Source organism: Mobula birostris, chromosome 6 (genome assembly GCF_030028105.1).
Source record: "Mobula birostris isolate sMobBir1 chromosome 6, sMobBir1.hap1, whole genome shotgun sequence".
Classification (NCBI taxonomy): domain Eukaryota; kingdom Metazoa; phylum Chordata; class Chondrichthyes; order Myliobatiformes; family Myliobatidae; genus Mobula; species Mobula birostris.
Genome location: NC_092375.1, coordinates 130,107,679 through 130,133,870, shown reverse-complemented (window position 1 = coordinate 130,133,870; position 26,192 = coordinate 130,107,679). Strand labels below are relative to the sequence as shown.

General features: G+C 40.1%; 1 protein-coding gene across 9 annotated transcripts in view; it reads left to right on the top strand.

Moving 5' to 3' along the window:
- Nucleotides 1-26,192, top strand: part of LOC140199358 (partitioning defective 3 homolog B-like) — a 1,206,993-nt gene that overhangs the window by 31,210 nt on the left and 1,149,591 nt on the right. The window contains exon 1 of one of the 9 annotated variants that reach the window (XM_072261294.1): nt 20,397-20,418. The exons of 7 other annotated variants lie outside the window; for them this stretch is intronic. In XM_072261294.1, coding sequence (XP_072117395.1) covers nt 20,413-20,418 — 6 coding nt within the window. In that variant the 5' untranslated portion in view covers nt 20,397-20,412. Of the gene's footprint in view, nt 1-20,396; nt 20,419-21,295; nt 21,369-26,192 lie in introns of those variants that run through there. One more of the 9 variants, XM_072261293.1, reaches the window with a different exon arrangement.

Sequence of the window (26,192 nt, the reverse complement as noted above, 5' to 3'; positions counted from 1 at the left end):
AGTTGTGCCGAACGTGTTCCTACCTCAGAAATTACTAGACTTCCCCATAGCCCTCTATTTTTCTAAGCTCCATGTACTTATCCAAAAGTCTCTTAAAAGACCCTATTTTATCCACCTCTACCACTGTTGCCAGCAGCCCATTCCATGCACTCACCACTCTCTGAGTAAAAAAACTTACCCCTGACATCTCCTCTGTACCTACGCCCCAGTACCTTAAACCTGTGTCCTCTTGTAGCAACTAGAAAAAGCCCTGGGAAAAAGCCTCTGGCTATCCACACAATCAATGCCCCTCATCATCTTATACACCTCTATCAGGTCACCTCTCATCCTCCATCGCTTCAAGGAAAAAAGGCCGAGTTCAGTCAATCCAGGCAACATCCTTGTAAATCTCCTTTGCTCCTTGTTAGATTCCAAAATGAGCCTGATGTTAGGTACTCTTGGGGATAGGACTGAGGAGAAAATAGGCAGCAGTTTTGGGACTTCAGTGTTGCTACCTGCTTGCATGAAAATCCCTAACTTGTCGAGAACCATATTCACTTCTTTGCAAAATCTGGGGTAGGTAACTCTAATCTTTTTCTCCACATGTGCTGTTTGCCTCCTGTTACAGAACTTTTATCATCCAATGTAGCACAATGAGAAAGACCAATCTTATCAAGTGAAAAATGAAAAAGCTAGATTTATTTCAGTGCTTTGGACAGCTCAGAATACTTTTTCTCCACAGATGGTTAAGTACATGTGAGGTGTAACTGCTATTTTGTGCATAATTTCAGGAGTGGTGTTGCTCTAATGACTATTTATTACACAACTGTTTTAAGGATTAATATTATACATTAGGAGAACACTCTTTAAGTTCAATTTGTCTCAAGCTACTGCTGTGCAAACCTGAGTAAACAAGCAGAGCCTGGATATAATGGATATTTGACAATGCAGCATTCTCTCAGCACTGCAAAGAAAAAGACAGCTTCAATTGTGCTTGAGCTTGCAATTATTCAAGTTTAATGTAGGTCCTGAACTGCAAGATCATAACTACAGCTGTTTCAAAAAGAATACCTTGTGTAGTTATATAAGCCTTTTATTAGAGGGTATGAACAGAATGATAAGGATGACGCAATATAGAAACATGCTCATTCCGCACAAATTTGTTTTTCCTAGTGTGCGGCGTCACTTTGGAAGTACAGAATAATAGATGACTCGCAGGTATATAGTCTAGAGATTGAGGTAACCTGAACAACTTTAAGATTAAAGTTGAATTTATCAGCCAGGAATGTGGGAAGCAAATTTATTGAACCATACCATACAACTGTTCCACAAGAGGTTCCCTCAAATTAAATTTATTTGAAGTGTTGTAGACACCATTCAAATAAATTTTGTTGTCAAAGTACATATATGTCACCATATACAACCCTAAGATTCATTTTCTTGTGGGTATACTCAGCAAATCTCTAGAATAGTAGCTGTAACAGGATCAATAAAAGATCAACCAGAGTGCAGAAGACAACAAACTATGTAAATGCAAATATAAATAAATAGTAATAAATAATGAGAGCATGAGATAACGAGTCTTTAAAATGAGATCATTAGTTGTAGGAATATTTTAATGATGGGGCAAGTGAGTGTAGTTATCCCCTTTTATTCAAGAGCTTGAATGTTGAGGGGTAGTAACTGTTCTTGAACCTGGTGGTGTGAGTCCTGAGGCTCTTGTACCTTCTACCTGATGGCAGCAGCGAGAGAAGAGCATGGTCTGGGTAGTGGGGATCTCTGGTGATGGATGCTGCTTTCCTGTAGATGTGCTCAATGGTTGGGAGGGCTCTACCTGTGTGGTACTGGGATGAATCCACTACCTTTGTAGGATTTTCCATTCAAAGGCATTGGTGTTTCCATGCCAGGCCATGATGCAGCCAGTCAATATACTCTTCACTACACATCTATAGAAGGTTGTCACGCCGAATCTCCACAGATTCCTAAGGAAGTAAAGGCAGTGCTGTGCGTTGTTTAGAATTACACTTGCATGCTGAGACCAGTACAGGTCCTCTGAAATCGTAACACCCAGGAATTTGAAGTTGCTAACCCTCTCCACCTCCCTCCTCAGTTACTTGATTTTCAACAACTTTGGCTCCAGTTCACCCTGGATTCCTATCTTCTTGCCATGGTTAGTTGTCTAGGTCCCTAATTCTGAAATTTCCTTTGTGAGCTTCATTCTTTCTGGCCATTTCTGCTTTCAAGAAGCTCCTTCAAACCTTCCTCTAATCAGGCTTTTAGAAATGGCGTCATAACTCGTGGCTTGTTGTGAAACTTGGCTAATTTTTCTGTTGGCAATGAATTTGGAAATTTTACAACATGATACAACGGGAAAGGTCTAGGGGGAACATTAGGGGGAACTTCTTCATTCAGAGAGTCGTGGGAGTGTGGAACGAGCTGCCATCTAATGTGGTAAATGCGGGCTCACTCTTAAGTTTTAAGAATAAATTGGATAGGTACATGGATGGGAGAGGTTTGGAGGATTATGGACTGGATGCAGGTCAATGGGACTAGCGGAATAATGTTTTGGCACAGACTAGAAGGGCTGAATGGCCTTTTTTCTGTGCTGTAGTGTTCTATGGTTCTATGATGGCATATTATAAATCCTAGTCATTGAGATAGATTCTGAATCTAATCTGTTTATGGTAGTACTGTTTGAGGGGATAATATTATCCAAAATGGACAGCATTGTTTTTGTCCAATTGGTGCACTTTTTATTTTTGTCTGAAGCACCAGAACAGCTTTACTTTAATCTATCATTAAACAATGGGGTCACTTAGTCAACATTTGTTGAGATGTCAGCCTAGTCTTGTGCTCAAGACCCAATTTTGTGTCTGAGCACAGAACCGGGCCGATGCCCACTCTGTCCATAGAGGCATCAAGCACTCACTTGCACCAAGTCTGTGCTCTTTATATTCTCCTCACGTTCACATCATATCCACTCAGATTCTACTACTTGCCTTGACAATTTATAGTGGTGAATTAATGTGGCAATCCATTTTAAGATGGGGATAGCCCTAGGGTTGCCAATATTGTATCCTGAGACTCCGAGATAGGGCATTATCTAGGCCTGTAGTGAATACTTGTATGTTCTGTCTCTTGCATTAGTAGCCATTCCAAGTTGCTGGGCATCCTGACACCAGTGATACAGTGCTGCTGTACTTGATTTTTTTTTAAATGGCAGCAGACACATCTGTGACTCTGAGGTCCAAGCAAAGTTGTGGCCTCTCCAGCTCTCTCTCAGTCCAGCCCCTTACCCACCTCTCAGCTACAAACAGGATAGTGAGTGAGGTCCTGTTATATTGATCTTCACTCCTGATGGGAGTAAAGCTGTTAATGCGAGCAGGAGTATTGTAACGGAGAACTAAGATCACAAGTTTTCAGTCAAGGAAGCACATCCCAGTTTAATATAGTCTTAGTATAAAAAAAGTCCGTCCTATCTCTGATTTGCTGTAATACTCACTCAGATCATCACTGGCTCTGGGTCTGGCCCTTCTGTCTTGATTTTATGGTTCATGTATCAAAATCATACAAGGCAGTCAGGTTTTGCATTATATATGGAAAATCCTGTGGCTTATCTAGGTTCTCTCCTTTCTGTGTTACATAGTTCCACTTCACCGTTGATGAGTTATCTCTTTAGTTGGACTCTCTATTCAAGTATTAAGAAATAATATTATTGATCTCTGGATTATCGATTGTTTATGTCCATAATTTTATTAATGATGTGTCTCTTAGAATTGCCTAATTGCTATTGTGGGTTTTACTGTCATAGTTGCTTTGATTAATAGAAATTCAAAGAAAATTGTTTTTATCTTCTTGAGCATTTTTTGTGTGAACGCTTTTTAAGTGGGAGAGATGCTTAATTTTCTTATTTTTTTTCTTTGTCACAGCTCAGAGTTAAAAGTGAAGAGGAGGGATAATTGTAACCTTCCTTTAGAATGCTCTTTGGATAATTTTTTGCTTTGTTGGGCAGTGAATCAATTGAAGTACTCCTATGAATATTGAATTCTGCACACAAATGTTCTGTCATTGAAGTTGAGCCAAAACAGATTTGATTATTAAAGAAAACAACCATAATTTTGTGAAGTTTTACTGTTCTTAAATGGGGAAAATACATTGATTAAATAAAATAAAGCACAAAATTCAATGTGACTTGCAGATATAGTCTGTCAGACAGTTGAACATAGAATACTAATTTGATGTAATTTGCATCTTAATCAATATGCTATTTAAATTCACCCTGCAGTCCAGTTTCTCAAATTATTTTGTCTCTAATGTTGCATCTTTATAGATCTTGCAGGTCTAGAAGTTCAAACGCAAATATATTACCATAATGAATTTGATTGAGTATGATTTTTAAATGTAAAATGAAAGTAAATTTAATCAAATGGCCTGTTTCTGTTCAGTGTTACTATATTTTTCTGACAGGTGGAAGTTTGAGTATGATTTTAAATGTAAAATAAAAATAAATTTAATCAAGTGGCCTGTTTCTGTTCAGTGTTACTATATTTTTCTGACAGGTGGAAGTTTGCAGCTATACTTTTACTGGTATTTTACCTTTAGCTTTCTTTTACTCTTCCTGAGGAATTATCTGGCTTTTCTTTGCCAAACCCTGTAGGATTCAGAAACCACCCTGAGAAAGACTCTGGGCATGGTTCTAAATTTCCAGTGACTCACTCAGCACTGTGTAGTGCATACTCAATGTCTACATTTATCTATTTTTTCTCTTGTTCTTAGAAAAGAAACATCCTCAAAATACAGTATGTATTTCAGTGTTTCAACTTCTAAATGTCCAGGCCCTACTAACTTTTCTTGTAGTTTTGGTAATTTTTCTTTGATAATACATTCAACTTTTAGTGGTTCTGTTCTGTTTTATTGCTTAAATCAGTTAACATTCTAGCTGGTGTTGAATTACTGACTGTTGGATCTGACTGTTTAATCCTTAGATTAGACTGTTTAATTAATATTTTCTTTGCAGTTTAACAATTAATTACCTGCTTGTATTTTAAGTAGTTTTGATCTGCATACAACAGTTTAATAAGCCTCTAGTACAGGGGTCGGCAACCTTGTTGCCTCTGTGGGCTGGATTGCGTATTAATGAGCGGACGGTGGGCCAGATAAATGCCATAAAAAAAACTTGAAATATGGGAATTATCCATTTAAATACATCTAGTTATGTTTTGCCTCAAATGAAAGAAAAGCATGCTAGAAAATCATTTGTGCTTAACCAAGAATGCCAATTAGTAATCAAAGGACTCAGTTTAGTTGCAATTTATTTTAATCAAGATATCTTTCGAATCTATTAAAAGAACACAAAGAATCTTTAAACATAAAAACATATGAACATGATGCATTGAATGGTGGTAAATTAAGTATAATAAGTTTTTTTAATGCAAACCGTCGATAAATCAATGTGAAACTTGATGCTGTTTGTTGCTTGAAAGCTTCTCAATGTTGGGTGTCAGACTTGGTGATGCCAAGAGCAAGATGTTATCCAGATGGGCATCAGTCAGTCTTGTTCTCAAATGGTTCTCGGTGTGCTTCATTTTTGAAAATAATTGCTCACACAGATAAGTGCCGCCGAACAATGATGCCATCTTTTTTGCATGGTCCACTAAGTTAGGGTACTTCCCACTTGGATGAATATATTTTCTATAGAAGTCAAGCATTGACACATCTTCAGAATGAAATTTCGATCTCACTGTGTCGTCACCCTGCATCTCAATTAATTCCATTTGAAAAATTTCTGATGCAGTGTCCACTTCCACATCAAATGGTGTAGCAAACAGCTTGAACTCATTTGCATGCAAGCGAAAATCAGCAAAACGAGATGAAAACTCTTTTCTCAATTCTTGGACCATAAAGATTTCTTTTTAGGACAAACCATATCCACCACTGCCAGTAAACATTCTTTGACAAACTCTCCATCTGTAAAAGGCTTCATCTTTTCTGCAATACATTTTGAGACTTCATAGCTGGCGTGAGTATTTCCTTCATTTTCACTGCTTTTCTTGGCAAAAAATGGTGTTTGTTTTCCGAAACTAGCCTTCATTCGCTCAACTTCATCTTTCCTTGCTTGCCCAGTAAACTTGTTAAAATTTCCACTATGGTGGGTCTCGTAATGTCATCTGATATTTGCCACCTTCTTCACAGCAACATTTTCTAGGCAAATGAGACAAACTGGTTTCCCAGCTTGCTCGATGAAGAAGTAATCTATTGTCCAAGTGTCTTGGAAATTTCGGCACTCAGTGTCTACCTTCCTGCGTTTTGCATTCATTGCCACTGGAATTTTTTTCCATCAATTTTATTTTGAAACGCGAGTTATTCAACAAATATCGTAGCACATGTAAATATCTGGATATTTAGCGTGGATTTCTTGTTAAAACACAATGATGCTGTTTCTGTTTACAAATTTGAACTATCCCATCTGAAAACCTGCGCGTGCACGGAGAGTATCTAATACATATTAATAAGGTAGTCTGCCTTCCCGTCATTCGTATATACCAGTGTTTGGTTTGGACCAAAACAGAACCTGGGGCCAGCGTAACAAGACGCCATGCATGTCCATCAGTGTGGTCACATGAAACACTCAGAATAAGTAAAAATTGCTCTTGGGCCGGATTAGCATAGTATCCCAATATTTGCTCGCGGGCCGGTCAAAATACCTACGCGGGCCGGATCTGGCCCACCGGCTGTAGGTTGCCCACTCCTGCTCTAGTACCTAGACAAAGTATAATTTTGGAACGCTCTAGAAGCTTTGTTCTGCATTATTTGAATAAGTACTTTCTCAATGGTTAACTTGGTAACTCAGTATTTGAATAGTAGCTTTCTGATTGGTTAATTCTTGTATATATAAATTTGAATGGAATTTTCCCTGTCTCTCTGGTATAAAAGTAGCTGTTCTGTGCCTGCTATCAACTTACTTCCTTTGTCTCTCTTTGCTTGGTGGACTTCTATCACTGTCTGTTCAACTTTCATTTGTTCTATCAACTCTTAATAAAATGATCTTGAAGCATCAAGTTCTGCGCCGCTTTCCTGACTTCTGAAAGAACCTTGGATTTAAACGTCAGAATCCAGCAAGTTGCATAGTCAGCGAGATATTTAAGTTTAGGACTTGGAACAATCAGAGAAAGTGGAATTTTTGCTGCTTAAACAAAAGGAGTAAGCACTTCCTCCTGTGTTCCAGTTTGTCTGAGAGAAAACTAGTTCTGGCACCTACATCATCAAATGGGAGTAAGGAGTGAGGAACTGCTACACTACTATTTTAAAAACAGATCTGTAAAAAAAGAAACACAAACTGGCAGAGCCATATGTAAGCCAACAGAGTGTGGATTAAGTACGCAAGCTGGTAGAGCGTAAAAGTTAAATTAAATTCATACACGCAGTGGAGCACGGATAAAAAGATAATTTTGTGCAAGCCAGTAGAGTGTGTGAGAAAACGTAAATTTGTGCAAGTTAGCAGAGTGTGGGGGTGGTATTAAATTCGGGTTGCAGGGCACCCAATTGAGATTTCAGTTGCAAACTATTAATATTTCAAGATCGGCCAAAGCAATAAAAGTACGTATGAATTAGGATAGAATCAAAACAATGGCCACTGTCATGAAACCAATGTAATGCTCTGGTTAAGATTTTTACTGCTAGCGCTGTAGGGTATTCCATTTAGTAGCTTTCTGTAAAAGCAGTGTATCATGCTGGTGGAATGTTTGGGTCTCAGCTAAGGACAAGGGGCTGTGATGTTCAATTTAGGAATGTTGCGTAAGCTAATCAGGATCGTTGAATTAGGAGAAGATACTCGAGGGCTGGGTGGAGAGCGTTTTTGTGATGGACACTGGTGGTGTTCGTGGTCTTTTTGGCCGGAGCTGTGGAGAGGGTAGGAGGAAAGATAACTGAACGTGCTGTGGGAAGGAGTGTCCTATTGTACAAAGCACATGAATGGCTCCAAGGAGGAAGGACCAAAACTCCCGAGAGAGACCCTGTTGGTTTGAAATAGATCTCAAGTGAGGATCAGAATATGGTGAGTGCTTTGAAACCATAGAAACTACAGCACAGAAACAGGCCCTTTGTCCCTTCTTGGCTGTGCCGAACCATTTTCTGCCTAGTCCCACTGACCTGCACACAGACCATATCCCTCCATACACCTCCCATCCATGTATCTGTCCAATTTATTCTTAAATGTTAAAAAAGAACCCGCATTTACCACCTCGTCTGGCAGCTCATTCCATACTCCCACCACTCTCTGTGTGAAGAAGCCCCCCTAATGTTCCCTTTAAAACTTCTCCCCCCTCACCCTAAACCCATGTCCTCTGGTTTTTTTCTCCCCTTGCCTCAGTGGAAAAAGCCTGCTTGCATTCACTCTATCTATACCCATCATAATTTTATATACCTCTATCAAATCTCCCCTCATTCTTCTACGCTCCAGGGAATAAAGTCCCAACCTATTCAACCTTTCTCTGTAACTGAGTTTCTCAAGTCCTGGCAACATCCTTGTAAACCTTCTCTGCACTCTTTCAATCTTATTTATATCCTTCCTGTAATTTGGTGACCAAAACTGAACATGATACTCCAGATTCGGCCTCACCAATGCCTTATACAACCTCATCATAACATTCCAGCTCTTATACCCAGTACTTTGATTAATAAAGGCCAATGTACCAAAAGCTCTCTTTACGACCCTATCTACCTGTGATGCCACTTTTAGGGAATTTTGTATCTGTATTCCCAGATCCTGCTGTTCCACTGCACTCCTCAGTGCCTTATTATTAACCCTGTATGTTCTACCTTGGTTTGTCCTTCCAATGTGCAATACCTCACACTTGTCAGTATTAAACTCCATCTGCCATTTTTTAGCCCATTTTTCAGCCCATTTTTCCAGCTGGTCCAAGTCCCTCTGCAGGCTCTGAAAACCTTCCTCACTGTCTACTACACCTCCAATCTTTGTATCATCAGCAAACTTGCTGATCCAATTTACCACATTATCATCCAGATCATTGATATAGATGACAAATAACAATGGACCCAGCACTGATCCCTGTGGCACACCACTAGTCACAGGCCTCCACTCAGAGAAGCAATTCTCTACCACCACTCTCTGGCTTCTTCCATCGAGCCAATGTCCAATCCAATTTACCACCTCTCCATATATACCTAGTGACTGAATTTTCCTAACTAACCTCCCATGCGGGACCTTGTCAAAGGCCTTACTGAAGTCCATGTAGACAATATCCACTGCCTTCCCTTCATCTATTTTCCTGGTAAACTCTTCGAAAAACTCCAATAGATTGGTCAAACATGACCTACCACGCACAAAGCCATGTTGACTCTCCCTAATAAGTCCCAGTCTATCCAAATGCTTGTAGATTCTGTCTCTTAGTACTCCCTCCAATAACTTACCTACTACCGACGTTAAACTTACTGGCCTATAATTTCCCGGATTACTTTTCGAGCCTTTTTTAAACAATGGAACAACATGAACCACTCTCCAATCCTCCGGCACCTCATCTGTAGACAGCGACATTTTATATATTTCAGCCAGGGCCCCTGCAATTTCAACACTAGTCTCCTTCAAGGTCCGAGGGAACACCCTGTCAGGTCCCGGGGATTTATCCACTTTAATTTTCCTCAAGACAGCAAGGACCTCCTCCTTTTCGATCTGTACAGTTTTCATGATCTCACTACTTGTTTCCTTTAATTCCATAGACTTCATGCCAGTTTCCTTAGTAAACACAGATGCAAAAAACCTATTTAAGATCTCCCCCATTTCCTTTGGTTCCGCACATAGCTGACCACTCTGATCTTCAAGAGGACCAATTTTATCCCTTTACAATCCTTTTGCTCTTAATATATCTGTAAAAGCTCTTTGGATTATCCTTCACTTTGACAGCCAAGGCAACCTCATGTCTTCTTTTAGCCCTCCTGATTTCTTTCTTAAGTATTTTCTTGCACTTCTTATACTCCTCAAGCACCTTATTTACTCCCTGCTTCCTATTCACGTCATACAACTCCCTCTTCTTCTTTATCAGAGTTGCAATATCCCTTGAGAACCAAGGTTCCTTATTCCTATTCACCTTGCCTTTAATCCTGACAGGAATATACAAATTCTGCACTCTCAAAATTTCTCCTTTGAAGGCTTCCCATCTACCGATCACATCCATGCCAGAGAACAACATGTCCCAATCCACGCTTTTTAGATCCTTTGTTATTTTTTCAAATTTGGCCTTCTTCCAGTTAAGAACCTCAACCCTAGGACCAGATCTATCCTTGTCCATGATCAAGTTGAAACTAATGGTGTTATGATCACTGGAACCAAAGTGCTCCCCTGCACAGACTTCTGTCACTTGTCCTAACTCATTTCCTAACAGGAGATCCAATATTGCATCCCCTCTAGTTGGTCCCTCTGTATATTAATTTAGAAAACTTTCCTGAACACATTTTACAAACTCTAAACCATCTAGACCCCTAACAGTATGGGAGACCCAATCAATATATGGAAAATTAAAATCCCCTACCACCACAACTTTATGTTTCCTGCAGTTGCCTGCTGTCTCTCTGCAGATTTGCACTTCCAATTCTCTTTGACTATTGGGTGGTCTGTAATACAATCCCACTAATGTGGCCATACCTTTCCTGTTTCTCAGCTCCACCCACAAGGACTCAGTAGACAAGCCCTCTAATCTGTCCTGCCTGAGCACTGCTGTAATATTTTCCCTAACAAGCAATGCTATTCCCCCACCTTTCATTCCTCTGCCTTGATCACATCTGAAACATCGGAACGCTGGAATATTAAGCTGCCAGTCCTGCCCCTCCTGTAGCCAAGTTTCACTAATTGCTACAACGTCATAATTCCACGTGTCAATCCATGCCCTCAACTCATCCGCCTTCCCCGCAATACTCCTAGCATTGAAATATATACACCTCAGAAGATTTTTACCACCGCTCCCAACCTTTCTATTAGTGGATTTGCTTGAACTTTTAACATCATTTATTTTCACCCCAGCCACACTGTCAGCTCTGGTACTGTGGTTCCCATCCCCCTGCAAATCTAGTTTAAAGCCCCCCCTCCCCCCAATAGCATTAACAAACCTCCCTGAAAGGATATTGGTCCCACTGTAGTTCAAGTGTAACCCGTCTCTCTTGTACAGGTCCCACCTGCCCCAGAGGAGGTCCCAATGATCCTGAAATCTGAAACCCTGCTCCCTACACCAGTTCCTCAGCCACTTGTTCATCCTCCAGAGCATCTTATTCCTACCCTCACTGGCACGTAGCACAGGTAGCAATCCTGAGATTACCACCCTTGAGGTCCTGTTTTTCAACTTCCTACCAAGCCCTCTATACTCACTCTCCAGGACCTCCTCACTCTTCCTTGCTATGTCATTGGTACCGATGTGCACCATGACATCTGGCTGATCACTCTCCCACTTCAGAATGTCATGCAATCGATCAGAGACATCCTTGACCCTGGCACCTGGGAGGCAACAAACCATCCTGGATTCTCTGTCACGACCACAGAACCTTCTATCTGCACCTCTAACTATCGAGTCCCCTATCACTACCGCTCTCCTCTTTTCCCCCCTCCCTTCTGCACTGCAGAGCCAGACCCAGACCCAGTGCCAGAGATCCAGCTACTGCAGCTAGTCCCAGGTAAGTCATCCCCCCCCAACAGTATCCAATGCGATATACTTATTGTTGAGGGGAATGGCCACAGGGGAACCCTGCTCTGCCTGCCCTTTCCCCTTCCCTCGCCTGACAGTGACCCAATTTCCTGTCCTCCTTTGATGCAAACTGTGGGTCCAGCGTGTGAGTAGAAAGAACAACTTTAAGATAAGCTCCAACTTTGTGCACGTTTGGACTGGCTTAATTGAAATGGGCCCTTTTTATTTTCTTAAATTTTCTTTTTCCTGCTAACTGTTCCATTAAGGTGAAATTTGTAAATATACCTTCTCTATAATTTTATGGGGTGTATGATCAATTATTTTGTGCTGACTGATAATTGTGTATAGGCAGTACTTACACAGAATTAGCTCAAATCGAGGTTTCTTTAATTGGAACATCACAATGTTCTTGTTTGGCTGAACCCCAAATCATTCCGACCCTAGACGTGTATTGCTTATGAAAGGTGGCCTTCTCACTGCCGAGTTCCATGGCTGTTAGCAGAGTTAGCTAACAAGCCGAGTTAGGGAGCCTGGTGGGGGGGTGGGGGTGGTTACACCAACAGTTTCCACTTGCATGGGAACAGACAACAGAGTTTCTAGTTGACTTTCGGGTGCCAGTGGTAATGATCAGAGCCTAATGCCCATATCAATAACTTCTAGTTGAATGAAGCATTCTAGTTTGATGAGGTTAATTAGAGAATCCGGATGGAATAGATCATCAGTGTTGAATCTAATGAAATGTGGCTCCTAGACAATATTGTGATAGTATGGGTAAGATTCAGAAAATGCCTATGACTTATTTATAAATAAGACCACATGGTCGGTTTGATTGCGTGTGTGAGTAATTGAAAGGGTTGTCGGGACTAATTGAAAGAAACGCAAAATTTACGATGAACTATAAAAACATCATGATGTAAAAAGTCCAAAGAGCAAATCTTTGCATTAACCGAACAAGTGAAAGGGCAACATGGTAATTCAATTGAAGTGCATTGTCCAGAGCCCAGAAGCAAATTAAAACAATCGAAAAGTGCAGCTGCGACTTCAAGTGGATGGTCTTGCGAGTGACACTACAGCTGATGATCTGCTCTGGGAAACAACTACTTCTGAAGCTCTCCCCAAGGAATTTCAGCTCACATCAAACATTCCCCAGAGACAGTGACACTATCCAAATTCCGAGGAATTAGAGCCTACGTTGTATGGTCTCCTGAAACAGTGACACCATCTGAAATCAGTAGAATTAGAGGATGGATATGACATGGACCCGACAATGGCCTTTGGTGACTCAAATGAATTTGGAACAATAAGTCTGCCAGCTTTGTCACAGCTTCTCCAATCAAGACCAAGGGAGTGAAGACACATAGATAAAACACTTGTTAATCAATGTATTGGCAAGATAGTGGCAGACTCATCAACTATTTTCAATGCCCTGAAGCCATCATACTAGTGATTTATAGTTATTGATGTGGCCATTGGATTCTTGTCAGTACCATTGGCGCCTGAATGTTATCTGTGCTTGGCTTTTACAATCGACGGTCAACAATACCAGTGGGTGAGGCTTCCACAAGGGCTTCACAGCAGTCCCACTGTCTATCACATGGTAGTGGGACAACACCTGATGGATTTGCCAGCCATTCATTTGACTGTCATGCAATATGTGGATGAAGTCCTGTTTGCATCCAAAGCTGCAAGCCAACATGAACATAATGTGCTTTATTTGCTGGATTATCTTATTCTCCAAAGGTCACAAAGGAAATCTAGATGGGGCACAATTGCTACAAGAGGAAGTCATTTTACTTTGGGCAGATAATTTCCCAAGGTAAGCTGGAAGTCACTGAGCATCATACAAAAGCCGTTACATCAGCAAAGCCTCTGAGAACTGTTCAAATCTGGTCATTTCTGGGTTTGTGCAACGACAACAGAGCATGGGTCGATTCATATGCTGAATTTGCTCAAGCACTCAACAACTTGCTATACAGTAGTAAGTGCTCAGATGACCATGTGACTCTTACTGAAGAGAAACTGAAAGCGTTTCAGACTTTAAAAGCGACATTGTGTACCGCATCTGCATTATGAATCCATCATATAGGTAAACCATTTATCCTGTATGTTAATGAAAAACACATAATGGTAATCTTAACTTCAGAACATGGAGACTGACAGTGTCCCGCTGGTTATTACTCTGCCAAAGATCTGATTCTGTACACTAATGGTTCCTCAACAATTGAGAGAAGAATTCCAATGGTTATTTCTAGAAGTGAAGTGCTGTCACCAGTAAGCATGGCTCCTGGTACCTCTTGTGCAACAGGCAGAACTAACTGAAAACCTTGATTGACGCCTGTAAGTTGGCAGAAGGAAGATCTGCTAATATCCGCAGTGATTCTTGATATGCTTTTGGAGTTGTACAAGACTTTGGAAACTTGTGGAGACAAAGAGGACTTCTTACATTGTTAAAACCCCAATTGAGAATGGCCAACTAGTATAACAACTTAAGGAGGTCATACAACTGTCAGAAGTTATTGTATTAAAATGTAAAAGCCACACCCAAATGTCCATAATGGAAAGCCGAGGAAATGCATTTGCAGATGAAATTGAAATAAAGACAGTACGGGAAGAAATGAAAAATAAAGTAAGTGTCAAAAACGTGCAGTGAACCCAGCAATTGGAATTCTGGAAATGAAGTTGCACTCTGTATGACAGGTGAACATAGCAGATATTCGACATTCAAGCTCCATGTTCTAACCAAGAAAAGTGGTTCTGGATAAAGATTGATGGCAAAGTAAGTGGTGATGCAATACAGAGATATGGCAATAGTCATAGACTGGTAGCTCCAACTATGTTGCTTCTTTATCTAGCGCAGCAAATACGTTAAAGTGGAAAAGATAATCAACAGATTCTTCCAATGATAGTGGAATCCAAAGTTCAGGATACAAGCTCAGCAAATGCTTGAAAGATGCATGATATGCCAGAAAGTGAATCCTGAAGCAGTGGAAAAGCTACCACAACTAAGTGCTCCTGCCCCTCTTGGTCCATTTTTTGAATTTACATGTGGACTACATTTCTTTAGCAAAGTGTCAAGGATACTCAGACGTACTAGTTATAGTGGACAAGTTTTCAAGATGGGTGGAAGCTGTTCTAGCAAGGAAAGCCACTGGCGCACACAGCAAAAACTGTAATGAAGGACTATATTCTTAGATGGAGATGCCCATGTCCCATTGACTCTGAGCAAAGGACACATTTCACTGGATTTGTCAGGAATTATGTTGACTGATGAACATTTGAATGAATGGAACCATCAACCAACGACTGACTAAATATCATGAGGAAGGTGTACCATGGCCTGCAGTTCTTCCTATAGTCTTGTGTAGCGTCATAGCAATTCCAAACAAGAAAACCAAGTCCACTTGACATGGTAGAGGATGTTTTATGTCATTGCTGGAAGCACTCTATCTCAGAAAGGCTGATTATACACATTATGGCAGACAGTTTCATTAAGTATTGTGTGAAATTGGCCCAGGCTATCTAGTCTGCTTCTCAACAGGTTTCTGTTGCTTGGAGTGATCCAGTAGAAGGAAGACACACCCTGATTCCTGTTGAGTGTGTCCTGATTAAGAAACTGCATAAGGAACCATTAGGAGCTTGATGGGAAGGTCTTTATCAAATGCTGTTAAACACCAACTCGGTATGAAAGTAGAAGGTAAAATTAAGTGGATACGCGCCAACCATTGCATGCAAGCCAAAGTGGTTGTGACGAGGATAACCAGTACTCTGGTTAACATGCTAGAAACTTATTGGCCACAGTCCCTAAATTGCTGGGCTGCAGTGAGCAAATCACTAACCAGCCAGAAGCCTTCAAGCAAGTGGATGACTACTGGACATTATGAAGTTTACTATAATATTAGTTGTTATATTTTGCCAATTTTCCCTACGCAAAATGTGTCAGTTGAGATGACTCATAATGTATATTTGCAAGTATCACGTGAAATTGCTGATGCTGTTTGCAACGCTAGCTGTTGGGTATGTCAATATTTACCATACACTTCAAAATATTTGCCAATGCTAGGCATTCTTGCAGATCCAGAACAAGCATGCACTCCCTTTATTAACATTCCAGCAATGGTGATTTTGACATTATCCCTATGATGCATTATTCTCAAGGGACACATAAGTGTGTGATGATCATACCCCCCACATACCATCTTAAATTGGATCATTTATGTAAATATAATCAGCATAATTTTGGGAATATCATATCTGACCCTATTCATGTCTTATCCTGGGATATATCTACATCTAATGTTCATGACAAAGCTATTAAATATTTTCATGTGTTTACTATAAAAGTTACCTTTTACTTGAGTTCAGAAGGCACCACTCCAGTAGGGCATAGTTTATGCAAAAATACTCTACGTTGTTCTAAATGGGGAAATGACTCTGGAATTTTCATTGACAATCAGAAAAATATTACAATTCAAGAAATTTCTGTCAACTAATAAGAAATGGTCTAAGTTCATGGAACAATATGTACTTTATGTAAAGAAATGGAGCCTACACTTCTCTTCCATGTTCTGTAATTGGTTAGGATCATGTTATTTAGGGTATGTTTTTTCCCTGCCTTCAGACATGTTCACAGACTTAACCTTTACTTCCTGAGTCTAGAAGTAAATGAGACCGTTCAGGAGCTAGCTTTGCAACAATTTTATTCCCTTTGTATGGTATTGCAAAAAGTATTAGAGATTAAGTGTTGCTGCAGCCTTAGAAAGAATAAGCAATAGAACTACTGAAGCCTTGGGAAAAGTAACAACAGAAATAGTCACTATGCATAAGATGGTTCTTCAAAATTGAATGGCATTAGATCTTCTCTCAGCAGTTGGGGGGGGGTAGTGGTGGGGGGAGAATCGTGCATTCGTGTTGAACTTGTATACCTAAAAAATCTGAAGACCTAACTGATTTTGCCGATCATACTTGTAAAGGAGCAGCTAAAATATATTAATTTGATGGATAGGATTTCTTCGACTGGATTCGTTTAAGCTTCTGAAGCCCGGGTTACTCAATATTACAAGTCACATTATTCATACCTTGTCTTATCATAATTTACATTGTTTTTACTTGTTTAAAGGGGACCATTAATAGAATAGTTCAAACTTGCGTAAGTATGCCTACTAATCTGCCTAATCAAGACATAATCCTATGAATACTTTGAAGACTAAATACCCTTTGAATTTCATGACTTAAGTTTTTGAATATTTTATACTTAATGTAAACACCTCAAATTTTTCTGCCTCTGAAATTTCAGATGTAGTGATTCTAAATGTGTGATTTAGAACCAAAGAGGGGATTATTGGATCTGACTGTTTAATTCTTAGATTAGACTGTTTAATTGATATTTCTTTGCATTTTATCAATTAATTATCTCCTTATGCTTTAAGTACTTAATGCATGTAACAGTTTAACATGCTTCTAGTGATTTTACAAAGTTTTTCTGGAAAGTTCTGGAAGCTTCTTTGTTCTGCATTATTTGTATCAATGATTTCTTATTGGTTAATTTTGTACTGCCATATTTGAATAATAGCTTTCTAATTGGTTAATTTTTATCTATAAATTTGAATGGAATTTTCCTTATTTCTGTGGTTCTATACTAGGTGCCCTTAGTTTCTTTGCCTCTCTCTTTGCTTAATAGACCTCTATAGCTGTCTGTTAACTTTCTTTTGTTCTATCAACTCTGAATAAAATGATCATGAAGCAAAAGGTTTCATGACCTAGATATCCTACACTGCAACTTCCCTGCTCTTTGCTTTATCCCTCCACCTCCCAGTATCACCTTGTGCTTCTCTCGTTCCTTCTCCCACCTTTTTAATTCTACTCTTCATCTTTTTTTCTCCAGCACTGTGGAAGGTTCTCAACCTGAAATGTTGACTGTACTTTAGCTTCCATCGATGCTGCCTGGCCCGCTGAGTTCCTCCAGCAATTTGTGTGTACTGCTTTTCTCATCTGATCTTCCTGATCAAACTGATTTCACACCCCAATTCCTCTCCGTCTTTTACAATTGGTGAATCATTTCCTTTGTTTTGATCCATGCTATCTCAATTTGCGACTGATAGTGAAACCAGTATTTGGCTTTTAAATAAATTCTAGATTCAAACTTGTGAAAATATTGGTTTTATTGTAAAAAAAAATGTCCTAACAAAAAAAGCCTACTTTTGGAAGTAACATTACAACTGGTGATATGCGCCCACTAATACAGCATTGGAGAAAGACAAATTGGGATTTGCCAAGTGGATTTGTGAGACTTGAAACATCAGTTTCGCTCCTGAGACTTCAGCATGTGGCCTTCGCTGACGTAGTAATACTGATTGCTATGTCAGTCAGTACTGTGTGGTCGATCAGCCCCTATCCCAATAAGATCACAGGTCTGTTGGAGTTGCTGTCCTTGGATGAACCTTTAAAGCAATCTCTGTTTGTACTTCAGGCTGGGGTGAAAGATCCCACATTAGTCTTGATATCAAACATAATCCCAACCGGACTCCACATTTAAAAGATCAATTTTCATAATTTTCAAGCCCTGTTATTCCCAGCATTTTAAACACATCTTTATCATGTTGATGTTCTTCTCGACTGCTAATACTGAAATCCTTTTTCACATCATCTTTCCATGCAAAACAAGAAATGAAATACCAGCTCTTTCAATTTCACATTGAATGGACACCCAAAAAGGTGCTCTGGTTTCCTCCCACATTCCAAAGCTATACAGGTTAGTAGTTTAATTGGCTACATGGATGTAATTGGGTGGCATATACTTGTTGGGCTGGAAGGGCTTGTTATGCTGTAGCTAACTAATATAAAAGACATATTTTTGGTAAGTAGTACTTTGCCTATATGCTTTTCAGTTTTTTTCCCATGGTGTTTCCCTGGGATCAAGAATGACTGACCTCTCCAGTTTTGAGGGCATTGGGGTGGCTAATGAGGCCATTGTGGGAACCACGGACTTTTCCAGTGATGGGACAGGTGGTGACTGATGGGTGTGCTGCTGGCTTGTGAGGAGTTCTAGTCCTTGTGCTGCTTGTGCAGGGCCAAATGTGCACTCATTTCATGGTCCTTTTTTTTATGTGGGTTCTCAGACTGAAATAGTCTTCATTTTAACTGGTCAAGGCTAGACAGACAGTGGGCCAGATGGGCCTGCTTGTGTGCTGTATCGTCCTATGAATATTCCTAGCATTCATGTCTTTTACTTCAGTTTGCATGCATTGTGGTTGGCTTACAAGTATCACATACCAAGGTACAGTGGAAAGTTTGTCTTGTGTACAGTTTAAATGTATATATCTAATCATTACACAATGTATTGAGGTAGTTTAATGTAAATCTATAACAATGCAGGGAAGAAAGTGCATCAGCTACAGAGAAAGTGCACTGCAGGTGGACAATACGGTTCAAGATCGTAATGAGGTGGAATGTAATGTCAAGAGTCCATCTTGTACGAAGGAGGGGGTGGGAGATGTCCTTCAGCCATGTAGTACGTGCTTTCAACCATTTGTATTTCCTGACTAATGGCAGAGGAGAGAAGAAAGAATGCTTGGGGTGGATGGGGTCTTTGATTCTGCTCACTGCTTTACTGAGGCAGTGAGAAGTAGAGACAGAGTTCATAGAGGGAAGGCTGGTCTCTGTGATGTGCTCAGCTGTGTCCACGGCAACCACGTACAGTATTTTGCTTTTTATTCGGTATTATTCTACAACTCGTTTTCAATGTTATTTACTAATTTATTATTTTTTTCTTTTTCTACTGTAATTGCACAATTTGTCATCTTTTGCACATTGATTGTGTGTAACCCTTCGTTGATTCTATTTATGTTTCTTTGTATCTTTTGTGAATGCCCACAAGAAAATGAATCTCAGGGTAGTATTTATTTAGAGATGAAGAGCAGAACAGGCTCTTCTGGCCCAATGTGTTGCATTACCCAGCAACCCACCTATTTAACTCTAGCCAAATCAAGGTCAATTTGCAATGACCAACTAACGTACTAACTGCTACTTCTTTGGAAGGTGGGAGGAAACTGGAGCACCTGGAGTAAACCCATATGGTTCAGGGGTAGAAAGTTTGAACTCCTTACAGACGGAGCTGGAAATGAAGTCCGAACTCTTTGCGCCAGAGCTGTAATAGCGTCGGGCTAACCATTACACTGTTTGATCATTGAACTTTGAATTTTCGGACTCTCTTAACGCTTTCTCTCTCAGGCTTTGAAGAGTGTATTCTGTGTGTCTTTGAGTAATTTTTTTTCTTGATAAGATGCTTCTTGTTTCTTGAACTTTAACCTGTTACGGGAGATTGTGATTATGATCTCCCTTTGCTTCTTCCAGGCTGTTAGAATCAGTTTTTAAGAAATTGCTTTGCAATCTATTCACATTTTTTCATCCTTCTATTGAACCCTTGGAGTATGAAAATTGCAATCCAGATGTCTCATTTTATTTACCCACTCCTTTGTATTTTGGCTGATAAGGGAGTGAGATGCCAGCCATGCCTTTATCTCAAGGTGAAGTAACTGAAATGGAAGAATGAGTTTTATTGCCAGTTCACTAGTCAGGCAGTGATATCCAGCTTTGTGTTCCCTTTTTCAACCTGCCTGTAAGCATGCCTCTGTGGTGTAAGAGTACTGAATTCTTAAAATTTGAAAATACGTTCTTGATTGAACACAAAGCTCAGTCCATTGTACACAGCGAAGTTCATGTGTTGCCATGTCTACCACCATGTTTAATCATGAAGGTAGAGTATCTGCAAAATGATGCGACTATATCATACAGTATTTACAAGCACTTTTGTATTCTCTTTAATTTTAGAATTTCTGCTCTCCCTGTGCTGAAGGTGGTGATATCCTTGGGCATATTTAGTTTAGGGTGGTTGAACAGCGAGGTAAAGGGAACTTGGATGTTCTTCTGACAAAAAATATTAGAATTAGCCATGTAAGATAGAGGGGCTTCTGCTCTTGAGACAGAATTGGATTTTTTTTGGGAAAACAATGAAACCTATATTAAACTTCTGTGTAATTTAGAGCACATTAAATGTGCACAGTTGCAATCTTCATGTTATATGAAAGATAGGCAGGCACTGAAGAGAGCATGAGGGTAGCACCATAACTGAAGTTATAGTTATCAGAAAAGAATGAAAAGACTGAAGGGAAGGAACTAATGGTGTCACAAAAGTGTGGCTTGCTCAAAAATACAAGAGATTGAAGAGTGGATATTTGTAGGTCTGATTAAAGGGGAAAATAGAAATTAAGTAGTTTAAATGGGACACGGTGGCCAAGGGTCTTTTGATTTGAAATGTTAACTCTGCTTTTCTTTACAAAGATGTAGCCTGATGTGATAAATGTTTTAAGCATGTTCTGTTTTTACTTTAGATTTTCAGTATCTGCAATTTGTTTTTGAACTTTTTTAAGGAGATAAAAGTATTTGAGAATGAGAATTTGCAACTGGATCTTTTGGGGGAAATGGAGGCTGCTGCTGTTGAGCAAGATGTGCGAAGATGTATGAGCACTGATGTTTTGTAAGAGCTGAAACTTACAAAGCCTGAAAGAGAATGACTGTCAGGAAGTATTGAAACATTTGAGAAGGGAGTGGGGTCATAAATGTGCTGAGGATTGTCAGCAACTTGAAGGCTGAAAGGAATGGAGACCGGTGACAAATGGACCTAGTGGAATAGAAAGGATGTTTGGGGCAAGTAGGACACCCACACTGTAAATGGCGAGCAGTTCAAAAATAATCATCAAAACCAATTTTCTTGGTTTGAGAGGCTTTGGACAACATGTTTTGATGCAATTATGTGTCAAAGTGTCAGATAATTTTGCTTTCTATTGTAACTCAGTTTTCATGCATGGACTCAATAGAGTGTCTTATCAATGGTCAGTCCCTGAAGTACACTGATCATCCTTTATGATCTGAGCGGTATCAATTTCTTGCCAGTATTTGACAAAGCTGTATGGAACTTTTGGATTCCACAGAGACCATGTCCTCCAGCAAGATTTAGTCATGGCAAGGACAAGGTTAACCCATTTTCGTGTTTGCACCATTGGCAGACTTCAGTCTTTAGAATTAAACAGATTGTTCTGTTGAATCAGTTGTGAAATTCATTGCCACAGACGACTGTGGAGACCAAGTCATTAAAGTGGGGGATGATAGGTTTTTGATTAGTAAGGGTGTCAAAGGTTACAGGAAGAAGGCGAGAGAATGGGGATGAGAGAGATAATAAATCAGCCATGATGGAATGGTGCAGCAGACTTGCTGGATGGAATGATCTAATTCTGCTCCTATGTCTTATGGCTCCAAGTGGCTGTAGAAGATCCTTCTAAGCAGGAGAGTTCCCTCTAGTTTGACCAATATTTACCTGTTACTAAAATAACTTAAAAACACACATTACTATATTGATGCTTGAGGGAATCTAGTTGTATGAACAATGGCAAACATCTTGCCAATGTTACACTACCGACTATGCTTCAAAAAATCCTATATTATCTTTTATGTCTTATAAATGATCTGATTGATAACGTTTTCCTTTACCTTGTATACTACAGAGTAAGTGTGAACAAGAGTTGTTATGATGTTCTTGAATAGAGACATTTTAATGATACCCTTTACTTTCTCCTGTTTGCTTTAAAAATACCCCTCTCTCTGGTGCATGCAATTGCCAGAAAAGGTAAGAGCTGAAATTGTTGTCTTCTACATATTTGTCAAAAGCGCCACCTGGTCATCTTGAAGGTGTCTTGTCAGTGGTCTGTCTTGAGCTGGATACAAGGTCCACTCATTGACTGTTTATGATAGTGTACCCATTTTGGATATCCGAGCAGTTGTCCATTCCGTTGTCTATCATCTCCAGGCTAACATAATACCCGCAAATTTCTTTGGAGGAAGGAACTGACCTGTCAGAAGCATGTTATATTAGTGAGTAGTACTTTGGCAATGCTCTTGGGGCGTGGATACCAAGCTGAAGAAGTTTAAAGAATTCTTCCAGATCCTCCTAGAATAAGCAGGTCTCCTGACGTAGAAATATTTTATGATGGTGGTATGAATGTTTCATGATGCAACTTCATAATCATGCATGCTTGTTCCTCATGGACAGGGCACAGCTGCTGTATGTCTGCTTTATAATGGGCTGTGTGAGCTGCAGGAGGAGGCTGCAGTTTGTTGTTCCAGCATGCTAACTGTCAATTTGATGGAATGCAGTTAAGTATTGAATTCATGCCAAGATTATATGTATTGTGTTTTTTTCATTTCCAGGGTGGAATTTGTGCAGCCTATTAAAATATCTCAATCAGTGGGAGTGTTTTTTATATAAGGAAATTGTTGCAGTTGCATTGTTTTCATAACAACCGTGTAACTGTGTACCCTGTAGTAGTGACAAGGAAATAGTTAGATTTGTCTTTCGCCTTCTCACCTTGATGCACATCAATAAATAATACAGTAAATTACTTGGAAGTTTCCTCAGAAGTGGGCAGTATCACTGTCTTACTCATGCCTATTGTGCGCCCACTCTTTTACAGCCAATCCTATTTGCTTCTCCTATAACTTTCTCATTAGTGGTTTTTGTGTTTTCAGCTTGAATGATATTTGCCTCAAATATGCTTAGCAGTAGGGGTCGAAACACTTGGTGAAGGTTGGGAACCACCTGATGACATCTGCTCCTGGCTGAAGGCTACGGTTACCTTATAAGGTAACTGGAGAATGCACCCTACCAGGTGTACGTAACAAGACAAATGAACCACTTGTGTTATTCAGGAGCAAAATAGGAAAAATTTGTGCAAGGAATATTAAATCAGGATCAGGTTTAATATCACTGGCATTTGTTGTCTTTGCAGCAATTATTCAATTTAGGTGTATAAGATAACGAGAGGCATTGCTTGTGTGGATAGTCAGAGGCTTTTTCCCGGGGCTGAAATGGCTAACACGAGAGGGCACAGTTTTAAGGTGCTTGGAAGTAGGTGCAGAGGAGATATCAGGTAAGTTTTTGCGCGCAGAGTGGTGAGTGCGTGGAGTGGGCTGCTGCCATGGTGGCGGAGGCAGATGCAATGGGGTCTTTTAAGAGACTCCTGGATAGGTATATGGAGCTTAGAAAAATAGAGGGCTATGGGTAACCCTAGGTAAATTCTAAAGCAAGTACGTGTTCGGCACAGCATTGTGGGCCGAAGAGCCTGTATTGTTCTGTAGGTTTTCTATGTTAAATTAAATAAGTAGTGCAAAAATAAAAGAAGTAGTGAGGGTTCTTGTGTTCAATGCCCATTTAGAAATCGCATGGCAGAGGGGAAGAAGCTGTTCCTGAATCACTGAGTGTGTGCCTCAGGCTCCTGTACCTCCTTTCTGATGGTAATAGTGAGAACAAGGCACGTCCTGGGTGATGGGAAACCTTATGATCGATACGCCTTTTTGAGGCATATCTCCTTGAAGATGTCCTGAGTACAGTGTTGTTGGAAATATTCAGCAGGTCAGCCAGTGACAGTGATGAAAATGTTGCTGTTTAATGTCAGCGCCTTTTTATCAATACGAGACATCAGAATCAGGTTTATTATCACTGACTTCTGAACTGAAGTTTATTGTCTTTTGGCAGCGGTACAATGCAAGACATAAAATTGCTTTAAGTTGCAAGAAATAAGGAATAGCGAGGAACTGTTCATGGGTTTATGTTAATAAGCATAAAACAGTTAAAATCGGAATGGAAAAGTTAATATGGAACTAGTCTTAAGTTGCAGAGACAGGGGCGGGGAGAACAACAGGGAAGGTTGGTGATGGTGTGGAGACCCGGAGATCGATGAAACCAGTGGTGCTGACTGAAAGGGAATGGTAAAGGTTAATGAATAATTGTTGCATTGCTTGTGGTTGTGCGGGTGGGCTAGTGCACAGTAAAGGAGTTGAATAGGTAGTTTAATTTTTCTTTGCTTTTCGTGGAGTAGGTTGATAGGACATGGGGAATTGTCTAAGCTTTGAATCCTTATTGATGCTGATAGTAACAAATTAAAATTCAAATAGCATCTGGGTTCATAGAATGCCCTTCCTTCTTGTACTCTTTCAATACTTAGACTTCAGCCTTTTCCCTGTTGCCATGGTGCAGGGATCAGAATCATATTTATTATCACTAACATATGTCGTGAAATTGTTGTTTTGTGGCAGCAGTACATTGCAAAGACATAAAAATGATTATGGGTTACAAATAAAGAAATAGTGCAAAAGAGTTTTAGCAAGGTAGTATTCTTGGACAAAAAATATGATGACAGAGAGCAGGAGGCTGTTCCTGGAACTTTAAATGTGGGTCTTGAGACACTTGTACCTCTCCCCTGATGGTAGCAATGATAAGAGGGCACATCCTGGATAGTGAGGGTCCTTAATGATGGATGCTGTCATCCTGAGGCACTGTCTTTTGATGTCCTTGATGGTGGGGAGAGTTGTGCCTGTGATGGATGAATCTATAACCTTCTGTAGCCTCTTGCGATGTTGTGCATTGGAGCCTTGATAGCAGGCAGTGATGCAACTTTCCACTGTAATTTATAGAAATTTGTATGAATTTTAGTGACATGTCAAATATCTTCAAATTCCTAATGAAATAGAAGTGTGTGCCACCTTCGTGATTGAATCAATGTTTTGGGCCCAGTATAGATCCTGTGAGATGTTGACGCCCAGGAACTTGAAGCTGCTCACCCTTTCCACAGCTGACCCTTCATTGAGGATTGTGTGTGTTCTCCTGACTTCCCCTTCCTGAAGTCCGCAATGAATTCCTTGGTCTTGCTGACATTGAGTGCAAGGTTGTTGTTCTGACACTGCTTAACCAGCCGATTGGTCTTGCTCTTCCATGCCTCTTTGTCATCATCTGAGACGCTGCCAATGACAATAGCATCGTCAAATTTATAGATGATACTGGAGTTGTGCCTAGCCACATCGTCATGGGTGTATGGAGAGTAGGACAGTGGGTAAGCATGCATCTTGAGGTGTACCTCTGTGGATCAACAGAGAGGAGGAGATGCTATCACTGATCCATAGTGACTGGTCTCTTGATGAGGAAGTCAAGGATCCATTGTAGAGGGAGGTACAGGGGCCCAGGTTTAAAAGCTCAATGATTAGTACTGAGAGGACGATGGTGTTGAACGCTAAGCTGTAATTGATTAACGTCAGCCTGATGTATATCTTGTGTCAAGCATGTCCTGTTGTCCAGGTGCTCAAAAGCCAAGTGGAGAGCCGGTGAAGTGCATCTGCTGTGGACCTATTGTGCAGCATGTTGCAGCATGTCCTGGTCCTTGTTCAGGGAGGAGTTAATTCTATCCATGACCAACTTCTCAAAGCACTTCATTACAGTAGATGTGAGTGCTACCGGGAGATAGTTGTTTAGGCACTGCATTAAAGACACTGAAATGACTTGAAATATGTAAAGTGATTACCAACGTAATGGCACTGCCACAAATCCCAGGTTGTTTATCTACTGCACCTGATCTGTGTAGAATGCAAACAGCAATTGGCTGCCTTTCTTTATCACAATGGTGAGCGTGGAATTTGCATTCTTGT